Genomic DNA, 18,573 nt, shown 5'->3' with positions numbered 1-18,573 from the left:
AGAAAACCGAGGCCAATTAGCAAGACACGTTCGTGATGAGTTTAATTAATCCCGCTGAAGAAGAGGGCAGAGGAAATGCTTATAACGCCCCATTCCACCTGGATAGCATGTGGAGAACTGCAACATTGTACACATGATGTGAAGGGCTGTTTTCATTAGCCATAACGACCTTCTCTACCTGCGTATCAGGCATGGAGGATGGGACAATTCCGTGCCTGAATGGGTATAAAACCTAGGGACCAGCAGCAATACAAGCTTTGCCCTGCTGCATCGAAGGAAATCACGCAAGCGTTGATCATCAAGATGAAATTTGGCCGCGGCGTTGCAAGGTCTGCCCTGAGCCTCCTGTTTACCGTGGCGGTACTGGGGCCAGGAGTGAATGGCAGCAGAAACTGGGCCAGCGAGATTTTGGCCGATATTGAAGATGCTGCAGAGTGCTCAGCCTGCGAGGTTCGTCCCTGTTCCACGAAACTCCCATGTCCGCCAAATCCCTTCCTTACCGCTGTAGACTCTTCTCGCTGTTCTAAAAGAGCTCGCCCACTTGGGCAACGATGCATTTGTCGACGTGATCACAGACGTTTGTACCGCCTCTGGGGTATGTATGCATGTGTGCTCGATAGGGACTACGTGGCTGATGGTGCGCTCAGGCGGAGGATGAAGATGTATGCACAGGGATTATTGCACGCGAAGGACCAATCTTGGCCCATGACCTCCGACTCATGGATATTGGCTCCTCTACATCCCAATGGTTTTGTGGTTCCATCTTTGGACTATGCCAGCCACCCGCAGTCACTGAGTACAGCGTCCCCTTCCCATCTGCGAAGCCTAACACTACTCGCCCGACCCCCAGCGGCGAGACCCCAATCCAGATCGTCCATTTCAGTGATATCCACGTGGACCTTTCGTACGAGACTGGAGCCAGCTGGAACTGTTCCAAAAACATCTGCTGCCGACCATACACCTCGGCGGATGCACCGGGGAACACCTCCTACCCGGCTGGCGCCTATGGCGACCACCACTGCGATGCGCCGTTGAGCTTGGAGCAAAGCATGTACGCAGCGATCCGAGAGATTGCACCCCACGCGGCTCTGTCCCTGTTCACGGGCGATGTGGTCGAGAGTGCCGAGTGGGTGGTCACCAACGCCGAAGTCGTGTCTGATCTCGACAGCGCCTATGGCAATATGACCAGCAGCAGCCTGCCCCCAGTCTATGCGGCAGTGGGCAACCACGACGTGAACCCCATCAACAGCTTCCCCCCCGCCGCGGTCGATACGACCATCAGCAGCCAGTACGTATACGACACACTGTCCTCGTTGTGGGACAGCGTGATTGGCTCGACGGCAGCTTCGGTGGCGGAATCGCGTCAAGCCGCTTACTCGGTGGTGTATGGCGACAAGCTGCGCATCATCTCGCTGAACACCATGCTGTACTACAAGGAGAACTTCTGGATGTACGAGGAGCCGATGGAGACGGATCCCAGTGGCCAGCTCGCGTGGCTGGTGGACGAGCTGCAAGCCGCCGAAAACGCCAGCCAACGGGCATATATTATCGGACACATGCCCATGGGCACCGGGGATGCATTCCACGACGCATCCAACTATTTCAACCAGATTGTGGATCGGTATGAGGCGACAATTGCCGCTCTGTTTTTCGGTATGATTCCTTGGGTGCATCTTGTCTCCCTCTCTCTCTCTTATTAATTACCGCAAATAGGCCACACACACAAAGATGAATTCGAAATCGCCTACAGCGACTACACCGACCAGACGTCCGACACTGCCATTGCCATGTCTTATATCGCTCCGGCCATGACGCCCAAGAGCGGCAATCCGTCCTTCCGCGTGTACACCGTGGACCCCGTGACCTTTGGCGTCCTCGACATGACCGCGTATATCGCCAACATGTCCGCCAGCACGTACCAGAGCGCCGGCCCCGTCTGGGAAAAGTACTACTCCGTGAAAGAGGCGTACGGTCCACTCGTGACCCCGGCCCTGACTGATTCCACCGCCGAACTCACTCCTGCCTTCTGGCATAACCTCACCGAGGTGTTCGCGGACAACTCCACGGCCTTTGACGAGTACTACGCCCGTAAGTCCCGTGGATGGGACGTGGCGAGCTGCACGGGCACTTGTGTCACCGATGAGATCTGTATGTTGAGAGCAGCAGAGGCGCAGTATAACTGCATTACTGTCACGCCGGGTCTGCAGTTCAGCAAGCGTGACGCTGTGTCTGGAGGACATGCCCATGACGGAGAATGCGAGGGGAGTGGTGTGAAGAAAATCTTCCAGAAATTGATGCGTGCCGGAAATTAAGTAGAGATGACATGTACAAAGATAATACCTATGTACCCAAATATCAGGAAACAACTAGAATTGCAACTCCCCATGGAGGCATGCGGAAGGTATATGTTTCTCTATCCCCAGTGATATCCGTGACCACCGGGGTGATCGTCACATTATGCGGCAGGTTGCTCGCTTCCTTGGGCCCGGAGAGCATTTCCAACCGTCCAGCCTTGGTGCCAGGGACGCGGACGTTGACGGCCTGGTCGTCCGCGCCGTAGTTCGCCAGCTTGACTTGATACGTAGCATTGGTGCTCGTAGCCACCCAGTACAGCGGGCCAAAGCCGGCGGTTGAGTTCATCGCATGCACCGTGGTGCCCTGGTTAGTGGAAAACATCTTCTGGACAAAGTACGACGTGGAAGGCGTCAAGGAGCCCGGACTCGAGTCGAACCCAATAAGCGTAGGCTAGACTGATCAGCTCGGATCGTGGAATGGGGGGGGGGGGGGGGAGGAAGGGCTGTCTATATAGCATATACACACCGACCACTGCGTAAACCCAAAGTGCTGTAATAATGGGGCGTACGCGGCCATCTTCACGACATCGCTGTTTCGCTCCAGGCCGATCATATGGACGGCTTCGCTGCAACTCGCCTGCATGAAGGACCAGAAGACCCCATCCGGGTCGCTGGTGTTTCGACAGCCGTATTCGCCGACAATCACGGGCTGCGATCGCGGCTGGTTATCCCACTGGTTGAACATGCCCACCAGGTCGTCGGGATTGCGATAATAGTGAAAGTCGAACATGATGCCTGGAGGCAGCTCCTCGGGCAGACATAAATCATCCGTTGTAGACGCTATAAGGGTGAGTTGGGGGTATTTGGCGTGAATTGCATCGTATATCTGGGTGAATCTATCTGGATAGGTCTCGCAGCCGCCGGTAAAGTCGTCTTCATTTCCTATTTCGATATACTGAATGGGCCATGGGGTTTCACGTCCATTTTGCGCACGAAGGCTTCCATAATGGGTATCGTTCGAGCCGAGCAGATACTGTGTGCAGCTAGCTGTGAGCCTCCTCCATATGAAGTCTAGAATTATTCCTCGCTCACCTCCAGCTCGTTCAGGATATCGGTAACATAGGGCTGAAGGTCATCTCCCGAGAGAATTCCGCCGTATGACTTTCCAGCCCAGACAGCCAGAACCGGTACCATGCCCAGGTCCTCACACCACCACAGGTACTCATCGAGCCCTAATCAGATTAGCATGATGATGATGATGATGATGATGATGACAGGACACGGCCTACCGAGGGCATCTGTATTCGGATAAAACCAATCACCTATGGGAGAGATTAGCGGGATTTCATGCAGGCCACTGAACACTTACTGTCCCTGCCGGGTCTCTCCACGACTGGCCCAATTGTTAAATTCCATTGCCAACGGTTGTTGATCTGAAGTCCTTCGCTGGATGCTCAGTTAGGAATGCCAAACAAGCTAGGTACCTATCGGATACCTTACAGATTGTTGCCGCCGGGAAACCTGAGAAAAGATGGTTGAATATCGGCCACCAAACTCGCAATGTCCTCTCGTAGACCATTATATCTGGTTGCACGTTAATACAGCGGCCAGTTCAAAGTCGACCAGCGTACCTAGAATTATAGGTGGGTGCAAATAACTGCACAAGACCAAAGTTGAGCGCGCCACCTCGTACCAGGGAGGAATCAAAGAGCAGTCGCCATTCATTATCTGCGTCAGTGGAAGCAGTGGAGTTGAACGTTGCCTCATGCCGGCTGAAGTTCCCCCATGAACTATCCACCGTCATGTTGTGGGAGGCATAGACTCTTCCGCTTGAGGACCCGACAAGCTGCAGGGTAATAGGGCCGCTGTAGTCGCCCATCATCCAAAATTCACTTCGATATGTGGCATTCGTCACTGGAACCCCGTTGTAGCCCGTATTGGCGAACCCTACATATCCCGTCGCGTTCGACTGCGGAGACACTGCAAGAGAGGACCGGATTGCATCGGTGACAGGACTGAGACTATCCTGCATAATCTCGACAGCCCCGATAGGGTTATAAGCTGCGAGTCCTGGGTCAGAGCCTTGGAAGCCATTGTTGCGCAGAAGCTGGCCGTGTATCCCGCCATCGCCTGCATTCTTTAGTACGGGCGTATCATCAAGCAAGACTACAGCGGAATGAAATACCGGAGTGATCCATTTCCTATTCGCGGGTAACAAGTCAGCACAGATATGCATCCACCAACCACCCCCCCAGCTCAGCTCACTCACCTCAAACATGATCCCGTACAGGAGAGCGCTTGATTGATTGCCCCCCTCAGATACGACTGTCAAATCGACGACCGAGTCTGCATCGCTAGGGCCGTCCCGTTTTCCCACGCTGGACGCCGCATCACCCAGAAGCCAGCCCAGCCCAGCCCAACTCACCAGCAAACGGACTACCGTTTCGAGTACCTTCATCGTGAATATCCCGAGTCCTTCGCGAAGGGTGGCTGGCGCTGACTCTTCCTGTGACAGTCCAAGACCAGCTGCATGCATGTCTGCCTGGCAGGATCTGAACCGCCCATTCTAAAAGCGAGCTAAAATTTTGGCATTACGAATAGACTCTAACCAGGGTCACATCAGGAGCCGTGGTGAAGCGAGGGCATTATATTATTAGTTATACAAGGGGAAGTGGTGACGAAGCGCAGGTAGGTGTCTTTCCGGTGACATCACGAAGCAATTGAATTTTGAGACGGTGATGTCAACGAAGCTGAGATATCCCGGGTAACTCTTCCGGAAGCGAAAATATATTTTACATGGGGACTTTTGGATAACCTCGCAATGATTGAATTGGCTTTACTTGCTGTGCTTCTTCAGATTTCATGTGCTTGCTGTCCACAAGCCGCGAATTATGTGAATTGTCAACCATGCCCGATATTGTACGACATCAGGCAATTAAACCAGTTCAACGACTGCAAGACGTGGATTCGTGCTGTTGGAATGTATAGGCTACTTCCTATTGTTTCTGCAAGCGTAGTTTCAACAGGCCATACCAGTAAAAGATCCCAAGCTCAACTCTTCTTCTTGCCCCTTGGATAAGACTCGAGCGTACAGCCGATGGCAATGTTCCTGCCAGGAGAGCCAGTTTAGGCCTCTTTCTCCTCCGTACAGAGATTTCAACCGGGACTGTTCATACGAGATACACGAGACCGCCGGACCTGTTAGATCGCGCGTGTTGAACAGGCATCCATATCGTCACTCCCCATTTGTCCGAATCCGGCTTGACGGCCAGCACACATTCCTCGGAATGGAGCGTCCAGGTCCAGGCAGACCCTTCGTCTCTCTGTACGTAGGTAGCAACCTACCGGAGTAAGGTGCACAGCACGATACGAACGAACAACAGTGGCCGCCTAAAAGCCACTAGCGTTCGTTCCGTTTATGTATACCACCCGAGGGGATTCAGTCGGCTGTGCGGCATTTCAACTTTCGCGAGCCCAACGGACGACTGGCGTAAAAAGATCCATCCGCAGCCACTGAGAGGAAAGTGGCGCTCTTGGATCGAGAGCGTTCGAGAACGAGGGTCCTGGGTCACCAGAATCGAGAAAAGGCGAGCCATTTCTAGTACTGCTTAGTCGGAAATTGGGTTCCAATGAGAGCAAAGACCATCCAAGGACCACCACCACGTTTTTAACCGGTTCCTGTGTGCTGCTGTCAGGACTCAGGGACGGAGGGATTGTGATTGTTGGAACCAGACCGTTTTCCGTGGCGACTGACTCGCTTGGATCGCGATCCACTCTCCCTGGTGTGATTCAACGGAAAAGAGAGCGGACCATGGATCCTTTCATTAGGCTGGAAAACATGGCTTTGTAGAGTTTTTCTTTATATGCAGTAACGAAGGGTTCCTGGCTCAAAGAACGCCGGTGTCTCGGTTCTGGCAACCGCTTTCTCGCTAGACATTCTCTGAACTTCTTCTATTCTGAATATGTATACCGTGGCACGGCCATCCTGAGATTGGCATGTGGACCGGGAGCCTGGAAGGCCAAGTTTGTGACGTGGACCTGTACTCGGAGAATCTCCTTTAGTGCGTTGTTAGGGCTTCTTTTTTTTTTTTTCTTTCCCTTTGAATCGGGCTCTTTGATTGCGTCCGACGAGATCCTCAATCCCACTAGTGGCGCTCTCTAAGACGTTCAATTCCATTATGATTGGATCTGGATTCAGGGACAAAGGCCCGGCCAGAATATACGGATCTCTCTGGCCCACAGGTAAGGCGGATTTTACAGCAGAATCTGATGCCTCATTCGGTTCTCCAAAAGAGATAAATATGCAGGGTTTTCTCCTCTTCTCTTTCTTGTCTCACTACATCAAAGTCGTTCATTCATTCATTCCTTGAGGTCGAACCTCCCACTCTCCTTTCCTCCACGCCGACTCCGTTCAATCTCGGTCTGTAGATCAGACCTGTTGTCCTTCCCTTAACAACCATACCAAAAAGAAAAAAAAAAAACGTCTTTGACTTCACTCCCTCACAATGTTCTTCCGCAACATCTTCGGTATTTCGGCTGCTCTGGCCATGACCGCTTCGGCTCTCCCTGTTGCGCCGCGCGACCTTAGCGGCAGCGTGCAAATCGTCAACAACATGGGCCAGGACATCTATCTCTGGTCTGTGTCGGATTACTCCAGTGAGATGCAAACCCTCTCTGCCAATGGCGGCACCTACTCCGAGACCTGGCAGACCAACCCCAACGGAGGTGGCATCTCCATCAAGATGGGTGCCGACACCACGGGAGCCAGCGTCCTGCAGTTCGAGTATACCGAGGTCGAGGATCTCCTCTACTGGGACATGTCCAGCATCAACCTGGCCAAGGACTCTCCCATCGTCTCGGCAGGATTTGCTGTCACCATCAGCGATGCCAGCTGCTCCACTGTCACCTGCGCCGCTGGCGACGCGAACTGCTCCGAGTCCTACCAACAACCGGACGATGTCAACACCCGCGCATGTGGCACCGGTGCTGCTTATACCCTCACTCTGGGTTAGGGATTCTCTGGAGAACTCGGCAACTCTTCTCCCGTCGCTCTCTTTTCTTCTCCCGAGATTGAGATTTGCTGCAAAAGAATCAAGGCAGGCCTTGTAACGAGTCACGACGGAATGGGTTCACGGAATGGGAACAAACTGGAACAATGTTATATAGGATCCTGGCGTATAGACTTGGACAAACTGCTATAGAGACTCTTGATTCCCGGTTCGATTAAATCCGTAGCCAGGATGCCGTAGTATTTTCAGTCAATCGCTCGGTTCAAACCAACCCAATATTCGCCCGGCAAATCCCCATCCCAACGGCGTAGATTGTTCTGCATGCACTTTTATATTCTTTGGTGTCGCTGAACCAAATCATGTATGTGGACCGAGCACCGCATCAGGTCATCCGTTCGCAGGGAGCGCTTTCCGCTGTCTCGAGGCCCCTCAGGAATACGCCTTGATTAAGAATACAGCTGGACTGGTTAAACTAGCATCCATAGCCTGACAAGCCTTGGGAGAGGAGAAGCTAATATAGTTGTCCTCTCGACTTGTCGCGCCGATAATGGTCTAGATTTCACTGGTGGATATTCAACTAGCCGCGAATTCTAGAGTTATGTTCGTCATCTCTATGTACGTTGCATTCGCATTCATTCAACCAAGATCCAAACCCCTTTCCTCTGTAGGCGGACCCTTCGCAAGGCCGGGTTTGAAGTCAAATACAAGTTGTCTCTGGAGAAACCCATGAAACTAACGGGCCTTCGGGTACATAACCCTCATATCGGGATTCCGGTTTCAAACCCCCCGGGCTAGCCGAGCCGAAAGGAATCTTCTTTTACTTGTTTAACTGGCGCAGGGTCAAAGCACGAGTTGCTGCAAGGATGGATTGAGACAGTACGCCTGTAGCATCAAATCAACTCCAGAATCCGAGACCTGTTCATGGGCCTTGATGTCATGGAGTGGGCAACATGTCCCGAGTTAGGAGGCCCTCTCCCGAATACCCGAAATGGTATCTATGATTGGGTCTCAGGAAGAGGCCAGAAGAAGGCTCCACTCGCAACAACCACCAGAAAAGAAAAATCGTTGAAGATCCGATGGAGCCTTGCGTAATTTGACAGTCACTGGCAGTCACTGACGGTCACTGGGAGAAACGACGGAGTGCCGGTTTCCAACTCTTCCTTCGGGGTTTATCTACCCCCCTGTATGCAGTTCAGCATCTCCAGCTGCAACCGCCCTCAGTCCCATCGGCAGCAATGGCAGATAGGGAGCCCACACGCCCCAGGGCAAGAGTACGTGAACCGAACCACCCCTTCCTCTTCTGACCGCGGGGACATTCGCAGGCTCATACACATCTCTAGTCTGAAGCCACCCGAGTTCGAGACGAAGATGCAACGCTGGCACGTAATACATCGACTCGAAGTGCTCGGGCCGCCGCAGGTGCATATGAGTATTCCTCGCCCACCCGGCAGGCTGTCGCGGCCGACAGCGAAGGCCTGCAACGACGCAGCACCGGTCTCTCGAGACGAAGCCACAGCGGCGGCATTCCCAGCTTGACGGGTCGAACGAGTCTCGCGGAGCGAACCCAGGGGAATTTCACGCTGGCCGGTCCCGAAGGCACCGCTCAGTTGCGGCTGGCGCAGGAGCCCTTCGTACATCCCGGATATGCCGAGTTGAATCCCTCGTATGAACAAGCTGCCAACGCGCGCCCCGTATGGAGTTTGGCAAAGCCCTTGCCCCGCGTGGTGCGGCCGGGCATGGTGCCAACCAAGGAAGAGTTGCTCCAGAGCCGCGCGAATGCGCAGATCCCCGCCGAGCAGTCGCAGAAGATGGGGTTGGATGTAGACCCCAATGAGCTGGAGGAGGGACGCATCGAAAAGTCAGCCGATCCGCGCAAGATGGCCGCACAGGTCCAAGACGCCCGCGTGCAGCGCGAGAACAACTTCCTCAATAAGATTCTAACAGGGGATGTGACGCCCGCGCGCTTGTCTCGCACGTCGTCCGGTCGTGTGAGACGCCGCTCGACTGTCGGCGGCGCAGCACCCCCCGAACTAACCACTGTCCAGGAAAGCGGGCGCCCATCCGATCCAACCGAAGAGCGTATCGGTCTGCCGCCTCCCCTCGAGCATTTAAGTGATGAGCCCCTGCAGCCCGTGCCCGAGGAGCCCTCAGAGCCCGATACCGCCGTGCTCGGGGACCGTCTAGACGCCTTCCCTGAGTTCCCCGACGCCACGTACCCAGAGGACCTGCATCCCCTGGTGCAGGACCTCGTCGAGGACGAGATACACAACAACCACACGACCTGGTCGGTCATCCGTACCCACCACCGCGAAGCCCTAGCCGAATCGCTCGGGGTCTACGTCCAGCTGACCATCGGCTTCTGCGCGGATCTCAGCGTGACCCTAGCCAACTCCGGGAACCCCAATACCACCGGGTGGGCCTGGGGGCTGGCGACGATGATGGGCATCTACATCTCCGGTGGTGTGTCCGGCGCGCACCTCAACCCGGCCGTGACCTGCATGCTCTGGTTCTTTCGTGGCTTCCCGAAACGCAAGATGCCCGAGTACTTCGCGGCGCAGTTCCTGGGGGCCTTCATCGCGGGACTCACGGCCTACGGACTTTACTACGATTCCATCCAGCAGTACCTGAATTTCACCGCCAACGCTTCCAAAACCGATGTCATCAACTGCTTCGTCACCAGCCAACGCAACGCCTGGATCACCCCGGCCACGGCCTTCTTCAACGAGTTCGTAGGCACTCTCCTGCTCGCGGTCACCATCCTCGCCCTCGGTGACGACCAAAACGCCCCGCCCGGCGCGGGCATGAACGCCCTGATCGTCGGGCTCGTCATCTACTGTCTGATCATCACCTTCGCGTACCAGACCGGCGCGGCCTTCAACCCCAGCCGAGACTTTGGTCCGCGCCTGGCCCTCCTCGCCCTCGGGTACGGCGGCGAACTCTTCCGGAACCCATACTGGTTTTACGGGCCGTGGGCCGGAACCGTGAGCGGTGCGTTTGTCGGTGGGTTTCTGTACGACTTCCTCATCTTCACCGGGGGAGAATCGCCGGTCAATTACCCGTTGGAGAGGACCCGGCGCGCGATGCGGAAGAGCCGTATGAAGTGGCGGCGGAGGTTGCATCTTGCGAAGAAAGAGGTAGAGAAGCCTCTTGCATAATAATGGAAGTGGATACTGCTGGCGTAAGATTGTTGTTTTCGGGGGGGGGGGACCTTTACATAAAGAGAGATTCTGTATTTAATTCGATTTACCTTTACATATGTGTATATATATATATAACAGTTGCATAGCCTCGAATGTTTTCAACGTACACGGGTGTGAATATCAATCTCGGCTCTTGTGACTCCTGACTACAATCTACTGCCGTATTGGATTACATACCCACTCCGGACAATCCTACTTGAGCCGGATCCTCTTGAGATGATGACGACAGAGGCGAGCAACATTATGCGTATACCCTGTATGGCACCCCTGATGAAGCAGTCTTGTGGCTAGGAACAAGCCACCTTGGCTGCACCGAATAGAGGAAGAGATGCCCCTCAAGTACTCCGTACGCGCATTAGGGTTTCTTGTCGTGCGGTAGCTTCTCTTAACGATACTCCGTACAGAACGTAAAACCCTCTCCCATTACGAGGCGCTGTCATGGGTGAACGCGGCCACGCGATTCAGCATCAGTCAATGTCTAGGGATGTCACCAAATTGCGGAACCACTCCACAGATACCAAGAGGCGGAATGCATTGCCAAGTGATCATTGTACTCCGGTAGAAACGTATGCGTTGGAGTAGGTAGGTATTCCGGTGCAGATCGGTTTCAGCGGAATCCCTCCAGCGAAAGCAAAGCGTGCCAGGAAATATCCTTGAAACATGCCAAGTGGGCGCAGATGTCGGAGAGTTTTTGGCCGGATTCATAGTCCTGCGTCGAGGGGAATTGGATATAAAAGAGTTCTAAATCCCGTTCAAAGGTCCCAGCTCCATATCAACAACAACAACTCCAATTCCTTGCGCAGGTCTCGACATTCAACCCGATTCAAGTATCGGATCCCTTTGTTTCTCCGTGTATTCCAATTGCCCATCAATCATGCTTAAGCAAGTCCTGCTCCTCTCCCTGGCGACGACTGCCGCACTGGGTCTCCAGGATGATGCCCGGTCCCACGGTCATCTAAGCAAGCGCTTCACCTTCCCTCTGCCCCAGTCCCAGGGCAGCGAGACCCTCAGCAAGCCCCAGGTCATCGACGGAGAGGTCTTCGACGGCGGTATGAAAACATACGGTCGTGGTGTTTCCTGCACGGAAGGCGAAGGCGGCGATAATGACGCGGTATTCTGGGTGCAGAATGGCGGAACTCTCAAGAACGCCATCATCGGCGCCGACCAGCTCGAGGGCGTGCACTGCATGGGTTCTTGCACTATTGAGAACGTCTGGTGGGAGGCTGTTTGCGAGGGTACGTATCCATTGCCGCTTCAAGACTCCGGGGGCTTGACCGGGTGGGTTGCTGAGCACCTAAAGAGCTAACACCTAAGGTTATCAAGACGCTCTCACCCTCAAAGATGGCCAAGGTCCCTTCACCGTGATCGGCGGTGGTGCCCAGAAGGCCCAAGACAAGGTATGTATGGCTGAGATGATCTTTCTCCGCGAATCGAATGATCCGGACTTGTAGACTCAACAACCTCAATAGGTTATCCAACACAACTCCGGTGGCACCGTGAGTATCTCCGGCTTTACCGTCTACAACTTCGGCAAGCTGTATCGTTCCTGCGGAAACTGCAAGCAAATGTTCGAGCGCCATGTGAAAATTGACGGCGTCACTGCCGTCGAGGGCAAAAACCTGGTTGGGATCAACAGCAACTACGGCGATACCGCGACCATCGCGGGCGGCGTCTGTGCCAGCAATGTGGATGAGATTTGTCAGGAGTTTGAGGGCAATGATACCGGCGCCGAGGTATGGTCTTTTCTCTCTCATTCTCTATCTGAATTCGAGGCATATTTGTCTAATATCTTCTGCATGAATGCAGCCTTCTGCGGCCGGCAGCGGACCTAGTGATCGTTGCAAGTATTCCGAGCCTCTCCCTGCATGCGCATAAATGAAGCTTTTGCATTGGGCATTATTCGGGGTGGTAGAGAGAATTGGTATAAACTGTGCTGGTTTGATAGCACTTGATATAAACAGGTTGCTTGCTTGAAGTAGAGCTCTCAGTGAAGGATGTGAAATTAGGGCTAGGGCTAGTGAAAGTGCAATACAATGTCATAGACTTATTGACCAGGATCATACTTACTGTTGTTTCCTGTCTTTGGGATAATCAAGGTTGCTATACGAAACAGAGAGAATGACGGTCACTTGGACTCTGAATCAAGATTTGGGCTGAATCTCCCTGCAATCGAAAAAAAGCCCTGTGGGTGTGTACTTCAGAAGTCTTTTCGTATCATCCCGGAAGAGGGAAAGCATACATCTCCACCTCATATCCCACAGTCATTCCTCTCCCTCAGCAAAGCATCATACCGCCGCCCCTTGATCAGGGCATAAATGGTATCCAACCGCGGCATGGGGGAACCCCCCATTTCTTGCCCAAACGCACAGTATTCCCAACGATAGCTTCGACCTCGAAAGGCCGACCCTGCCTCACATCCTGCAACATGCTCATTTCCCGCCCCGTCCCAGTCTCTCTGCCCCCCCCGCTTCGCGAGAGCCAAACGCACCTCGGCGGCCTGCTCATCTACTCCAGGGATTCGAACACAAGGCGCGTCGCCAGATCCTTATGCGTTGCCGGCGCGTTGGCCGGTTCCAAGGTCTCGCTGTGCTGGATCACCGGCCCCCGGGCGATGCTCAGATCGTTATCAACAGAGAAAAACTCCAAGATGAACTGAATGAAATAAGTTGGTAGGAGGAGTCCTATAAAAAGGTGTCCAGACAGCCATTTCTAGCTGATCCAGTATTATTTTGGTCCTCCAAAGGCAAGTTCAAGTCCCTGACTCTGGCTGAAAAGCTCCTCTTCGTTATTATTACTATTGCCAGGCGCTGTTAGCAAGAAAATGCCTCGGGATCCAGAGCGATTGGATGTAAAGCGTAGTAGTCATTCTTGCTTATCTGAAATAACATCAAAGTCCCAAATACACGCAGCTGAATGAGAATCAGACGTAAAGCAATATTTCGACAGTCAATCATTCCAATCCGTAGTCGCCCCAATGGTCCCTCCGGAAGTAGGCAGCAAGAAGTCACTTGGCTTAATCTTCCCATGAATATCGCGCGCCCCCTGCACCAAACGCGTATCGACACTGACGAAACTTGCATCGTTCCATGTCTTGCCATCATTCCAGGAATTTCCCCGGGAGATTTGAGCCTTACTTAACGAGGTAGGCGCTTCCCCGTTCGAGGCAGCGATATTACCAGTCAAAGTCGCGGCTGCAGTATGGAACCTGAATCCCATGGCACCGTTATTCCACGCTGTGTTGCGAAGTAGTTCAAATTTGCCGGGTTGGGAGTTATCTGTGAATCCGTCTTTAGAATTTCCAAAGGCGATTGAATTGATGACCCGGTGGTTAGCAGGGCCAATATCACCATCATTACCGCCGCCGAGTTTGAACCCATTTCCGTCGCCTTTAAAGGGAGCAAAGTTCCATCTACTACACTTTAGATACTTGCGTACTTGCTGGGGTTTGTCCTGCTCGTCCGACTTACCGATTAAAGCCATTTCCCCAGGAAATTGTGTCTTCGATTGTCACGCCCGATTTGAATTCCCTAGAGGCATAAGCTTAGATTCGCATCTTGTGAGAGAAAAGCATACCACAGATCCAATCCGTCATCGACGTTATTCCAGAGCCGTGCACCACGCAAAACATTTCCGTCGCCTGATCCTTCTTTACACGCAAACCCATCCGCACTCTCCCCGTTCTTGCGAGGATCTCGGTTCGCATACGAATCGAGGTATAAGACAAGATTATTCGACGAGTCACCCTGCAAATGGAACCCTGTTTTCCGGATCAGACTAATCTTCTACAAATATGAGAACTCATACCAGTTTCGTAATTATCCCTGGTGACGATGCGCTCGTAGTGGTTGTTTGATGAATCCTGCGCATAAACTCCATAGGGTCCGTTTATCAACTCAAGATCATAGAATTCCCAGTAGTCCGCTTTTTCGATATGTAGGATACCCCGTTCCTTGTTAGGGAGAGAAGCGTCTGAACCAGCTGGAGTTCTACATCATCCTATTAGCATGGTCTTTTGCTCGTGTTCAAGAAGCAAAACATACCCGGGAAGTCCCTCGCCATCAATCATAACCGATTCTCCTCCATATGCCCTGAGAATGTAGGGTGCCGGTGAGGTGCCGCTCTTGGTGATTTGGATATTTGCGGTCGGGGAGTATCTTCCTCCTCTAAGATAGATGGTCGTTCCGCCTGTAGCTCGGTCGACAGCGAGCTGAATGGACTTCAACGGTGCATCGATTGTACCTGCAGCATTATCAGACCCGGTAGGAGAGACATAAATATCTTTTCCAAAGACTGCGGGTAGGACAAGTGCAAGCACGTAGAATAATCTCATTTTTTTCGTGATACTTGGAGGTTCCAGTCCCCAAAGCTGATCTGTCTGATCAATTATATAGGAAAGGTTCCATTGTAGTAGCTCTGATTGCTGGGAAATTCTCGACACTGTGGGAGACTTTATCAATAGCCAAGACTAGAAGTGAGGCAGTGTTTCTCTCCAAGGTTTCAGGAGAATTTTACAGGACGCTTGGAATTCTCTTCTGTCTCACTACTGTAAAGAGAGTGGATTCTGCTTGTCGTACTCTCCTAAAGCCCGTGCCAATACCTCCGGATACCACCTACGTCCGACATCCTGGTGGCTGATAACGCGGTGGATCAGGGTCCCTTCACCAACCCGGCTGCGAAACATCGAATTGAACGTAGCCTCCGCATCTGACCGAACCCTTTTGTCCAAGATCAAATCTTGAATGTGTTCTGGAATGTCCAGAGAGATATCCTCCGCTGACAGGTCTAAGCTCATGCCTTGAAATACGGGAATCGAGAAACGTGGACCCAAGGGTCGACCTTGCGCATCTACATAATTGGAGGGCTCCAGACTCACGCGATGAGTAGTAGCTGTGCATACACCGCCAGTAATCGCTTCCAATGCGCGGCCGATATTCACGACTAGAGATCCCTCGATTGGCGGGGCCGAAATCCAGTCCCCGGATTTATTCTGCACCTCCAGTCCACGATGGGGGGGAACTTGCAGAAGGAAGGTCAGGAATTCTGAATCCTTATGGGCCCCGACCCCTTGAGCCTCAGCTTCCGTAGACGGCGGAGGATACTTGATCAATTTCATCTTCTGTTGCAAAGGAACTTCAAAGAACGGCTTTAATGCTGCAGGATGGAGATGCAGAGCTTCGGCGATCAAACCCTGGAATTGATCCGCTACGGGGCTCAGTTCAGCTAAGTAGGCTTCAACCGATCGACGAAATCCAGGAATCACAGCCTCATCCGGCCACTATAAAGTTGTTTGTCAACGGTCAGGTCATTTTCATGAAGAGCCAGCAGCCTCGGCAGAAACACACTTGGTTTGGACCTCGAATATTGCGATACAAAGGCGCCTCTGGGGGCGGAGCAGGCAGCTCTGTCGCAAACTATATCAATCAGGTGAACTAGTTCCAAGAAATCCGACTAAAGCTGAGAATTCTCACATCAAACTGTTCTCGGTAATCTGGCTTTCGAGCAGTAATTTCGGCCCCGAGTCGCGAGTAGCCCAGGAAGTGTTTACTGTGGACCATTTCAATTTCCCGCTTCTTTTCAAGCGGAAGATCAAATATCTCTTTCGTCTTTGCTACCAATTCTTGCGTGACATGCGGTGCGACAGGCGCGTTGGTGAGATAGAAGAACCCCACGTTGACGAGCGCATTGCGGAGATCAGCAAGAAAGGAGGCTTTTGTTTCGGGCGCAGTAGAAAGAGAAAAGTCGAGGATTGGAATAGTCGTAAAGGATTCGGAAACCACCGTCATCTTGACAGATTCCTGCGGTTTATGAGGGAGCATACGGAGTACTCCGTACTTTAGTATCCAAATATGCCCCGATCGGTCTAATGTTTCTCCGTTCCGTGTCCGCTGCTTTGCCGTGAGCCCAAACTCATTCAGTGACTCGAAGAAGATTGTTCTACAGTATCCTGATCTATCCCTCTCCATGAAGATATATTCCTCTCATGGTATCTTTTTGCATAGCTGTTAGAATATCCATACAGGGTCTCAATATGATTCTATGACGATTACTGTCCGAGTTGCAACCAAAAGATCTTTGTAGATAAAGATGACAGAACCTCAGGCAGACCTCTACTGGAATTTCCCACGAATTTCTTTCCTCTCTTTTGGATGATTGAAAATGTCTTCCATTGTGTACGCCAAACGCGCGTGCAAACTGATATCTTACACCACAGGCCATCCGCTCGAGAAGTCGATGGCGTTCCACCCGAAGCGCTTCTGGCTGTCCGCATAGCCAATGGTGGTATCAACATAATGGTAGTAAAGCACAGGACCGTGAGTGGGATCAGTGAATACACCCCTGCATCAAGTCAGTCAAAAAACTATAATTAACGAAAATAACTTTCACGAAGACAAGAGCAAACATACTGTCCACCAGGTCCATACACAGTACCGTGACTTTCGAGAACGGTAGTACCGCCGCCGTTGGTGCAAGCCACTCCGCTTGCATCAACCTATACTCCATCAGTTTGTTTCACCTTATTATCCAAAAGAGCACAGGATATTCTTACAAAGCCACTCGTCGGGTATTTTGACCGGCAGACTTTGATCTTATACTCCGCACCAGATGCTGGCTTTGAGGTATCATAGCTGCAGCAGATTCCGGCAGAGTAAAATAGATAATAGTAGCCTCCATGCTCGTACATGAATGCTCCCTCCTCAGCGTGAGTGCCGCTGGGGTTGAATGCGATGTTATGGGAGCTTGACGCAGAAGCAGTCGGAGTTGACTTCATAGGAGCCTGATAAAGGTCGTCCCAGAAAGATCCAAAGTTCATGTAATAGTTCCCACCAGCTTTGATAAGATTCGGATCAATGGCATTGTACAACTTGGTGGAGTCTGATGTGATCCCCACGGAGCCATGGTCCTTCCAGGTGCCAGAGTTCATGGTAGTAGACGTCGCAAGTCCGATGGCAGATTTCTGAGATCCAAAGGTGGAAACCGAATAGTAAACATAATAAACGCCGTTCACAAGGTGGACATCTGGAGCCTATAGATATGGGAAGCAAGGCCCAGGGTCAGCGTATACAACGCCCAGGGGAGTGGGAAGGGGTAACAGAAAAGCAGATCAAGATGATACTATCGAAGAGCCCAACACTATATCCAGTGTTACCACTTACCCAGAGATCAGTGTTCCCGGCCAGATCGATTGACGAACCATGCGGCAGCATCGATCCAATTGTCGTCCATGGGCCCGCGATCGACGAAGAAGAGGCATAAGATATCTTATTTCCAGTTGAGAAACGGAAATAGCGACCGTCCGACTCACGGCGGATCAAGCTTGGGTCATGGACATTGCAAGCACCCGAACACGATCCGGGCGACGCATAGCCATGAGCCACTCCCACCAACAGAGAGGCCGAGGCTGCGAAAATCGGCAAATACATGATATGATGTAGTTGCGGCAATGTGCAAGAATACGATACCACCGTGTAGAACTCCAGTTCCGGGCTTCTGTAGGGAAGGGCCGCTATATATGCAGATAATTTGCGGCCAGTCCAAACCAACCATGTCGGTCATTTGGGGAAGATACGGCCAGCTCAACTCCTTTGTCTATAGTGCACAATCTAATCATGCCTCTTCAGTATATTAACCAGACCGCGTGGATTCCTCGAGTTGCTTCCGGTGGGTATCCACAAGACGCCGGTCGTGCAACCTTCATGCTTGCATGATACTCGGCCAACGGACACTTCGGCGAGCGGCCAGAGGCGCATAACACTGGGTTACTCCCTATCTCCGGAGCATCGTCCTTGAGGAAACACTTTTCTGCAAACTGTGATCTCTCCAGAGTAGAGTAACTGTTTCAGGGGGGCTCTTGGTTCATTTCGCAAAGCGGACACGGAGAAGATACAACAGGAATCGGCAATTCCCCGCAGCGAATAATTCCTCCAATGCACAACAGTGATCTTCTTCAGGAGCGACTAGATTCTCTAGATCACGGAGAAGTTGCGGCGGGGGAGCGGGCGAAAGAAAAAAGCAAGAGAGTTCTTCAGGAACATCCAATCTACCTGGGTAGTAGTCGGTTAATATAACGAT

General features: G+C 52.4%; 7 protein-coding genes across 7 annotated transcripts; 4 read left to right on the top strand and 3 right to left on the bottom strand.

Annotated features, from left to right (window-relative positions):
• Positions 1-303: 303 nt before the first annotated feature.
• On the top strand, positions 304-2,357 carry P175DRAFT_0476882 (uncharacterized protein; the record flags this gene model as incomplete). Its single annotated transcript, XM_040895296.1, has 4 exons — positions 304-450; positions 509-595; positions 648-1,653; positions 1,714-2,357. The coding sequence occupies 4 exons, from the start codon at positions 304-306 to the stop codon at positions 2,310-2,312; spliced, it is 1,839 nt and encodes a 612-aa protein (XP_040752964.1). The 3' UTR covers positions 2,313-2,357.
• Positions 2,356-4,752, bottom strand: P175DRAFT_0436124 (uncharacterized protein; the record flags this gene model as incomplete). The annotated part of the gene is made up of 9 exons (XM_040893780.1): positions 2,356-2,745; positions 2,821-3,327; positions 3,387-3,526; positions 3,584-3,616; positions 3,664-3,740; positions 3,795-3,878; positions 3,926-4,424; positions 4,480-4,495; positions 4,564-4,752. The coding sequence occupies 9 exons, from the start codon at positions 4,750-4,752 to the stop codon at positions 2,356-2,358; spliced, it is 1,935 nt and encodes a 644-aa protein (XP_040752963.1).
• Positions 4,753-6,799: 2,047 nt separating this feature from the next.
• Positions 6,800-7,306, top strand: P175DRAFT_0531088 (putative antigenic thaumatin domain protein; the record flags this gene model as incomplete). Its single annotated transcript, XM_040899840.1, has 1 exon — positions 6,800-7,306. One exon carries the CDS (start codon positions 6,800-6,802, stop codon positions 7,304-7,306), a length of 507 nt encoding a protein of 168 aa, XP_040752962.1.
• Positions 7,307-8,220: 914 nt separating this feature from the next.
• P175DRAFT_0515691 (MIP/aquaporin family protein) lies at positions 8,221-10,633 on the top strand. Its single transcript, XM_040898872.1, has 2 exons — positions 8,221-8,574; positions 8,644-10,633. Exons 1-2 carry the CDS (start codon positions 8,539-8,541, stop codon positions 10,456-10,458), a joined length of 1,851 nt encoding a protein of 616 aa, XP_040752961.1. The 5' UTR covers positions 8,221-8,538; the 3' UTR covers positions 10,459-10,633.
• A 744-nt stretch (positions 10,634-11,377) lies between these two features.
• Positions 11,378-12,378, top strand: P175DRAFT_0492223 (pectate lyase; the record flags this gene model as incomplete). Its single annotated transcript, XM_040895878.1, has 4 exons — positions 11,378-11,738; positions 11,827-11,900; positions 11,973-12,236; positions 12,310-12,378. The coding sequence occupies 4 exons, from the start codon at positions 11,378-11,380 to the stop codon at positions 12,376-12,378; spliced, it is 768 nt and encodes a 255-aa protein (XP_040752960.1).
• A 1,071-nt stretch (positions 12,379-13,449) lies between these two features.
• On the bottom strand, positions 13,450-16,286 carry P175DRAFT_0508527 (uncharacterized protein; the record flags this gene model as incomplete). The annotated part of the gene is made up of 8 exons (XM_040898357.1): positions 13,450-13,912; positions 13,971-14,030; positions 14,164-14,260; positions 14,308-14,489; positions 14,544-14,846; positions 15,045-15,778; positions 15,846-15,914; positions 15,972-16,286. 8 exons carry the CDS (start codon positions 16,284-16,286, stop codon positions 13,450-13,452), a joined length of 2,223 nt encoding a protein of 740 aa, XP_040752959.1.
• A 42-nt stretch (positions 16,287-16,328) lies between these two features.
• P175DRAFT_0191604 (arabinan endo-1,5-alpha-L-arabinosidase) lies at positions 16,329-18,409 on the bottom strand. Its single transcript, XM_040892541.1, has 4 exons — positions 17,658-18,409; positions 17,051-17,527; positions 16,908-16,993; positions 16,329-16,839 (listed from the first exon to the last, which is right to left on the bottom strand). Exons 1-4 carry the CDS (start codon positions 17,922-17,924, stop codon positions 16,704-16,706), a joined length of 966 nt encoding a protein of 321 aa, XP_040752958.1. The 5' UTR covers positions 17,925-18,409; the 3' UTR covers positions 16,329-16,703.
• Positions 18,410-18,573: the final 164 nt, after the last annotated feature.

The sequence above is a fragment of the Aspergillus ochraceoroseus genome, assembly GCF_002846915.1.
Source record: "Aspergillus ochraceoroseus IBT 24754 chromosome Unknown P175scaffold_3, whole genome shotgun sequence".
NCBI classification, from domain to species: domain Eukaryota; kingdom Fungi; phylum Ascomycota; class Eurotiomycetes; order Eurotiales; family Aspergillaceae; genus Aspergillus; species Aspergillus ochraceoroseus.
This window is presented reverse-complemented; position numbering and strand designations above follow the sequence as displayed.

What these genes read in the sequence shown, in the direction of transcription:
- P175DRAFT_0515691 (XM_040898872.1), top strand. Translation starts at nt 8,539, where the DNA reads ATGGCAGATAGGGAGCCCACACGCCCCAGGGCAAGA. An exon ending in CCACACGCCCCAGGGCAAGA is followed by an intron (nt 8,575 to 8,643) that starts GTACGTGAACCG and finishes ACACATCTCTAG; the next exon opens with TCTGAAGCCACCCGAGTTCG.
- P175DRAFT_0191604 (XM_040892541.1), bottom strand. Translation starts at nt 17,924, where the DNA reads ATGTATTTGCCGATTTTCGCAGCCTCGGCCTCTCTGTTGGTGGGAGTG. An exon ending in AATACCCGACGAGTGGCTTT is followed by an intron (nt 16,994 to 17,050) that starts GTAAGAATATCC and finishes GATGGAGTATAG; the next exon opens with GTTGATGCAAGCGGAGTGGC. An exon ending in GTGTATGGACCTGGTGGACA is followed by an intron (nt 16,840 to 16,907) that starts GTATGTTTGCTC and finishes GACTTGATGCAG; the next exon opens with GGGTGTATTCACTGATCCCA.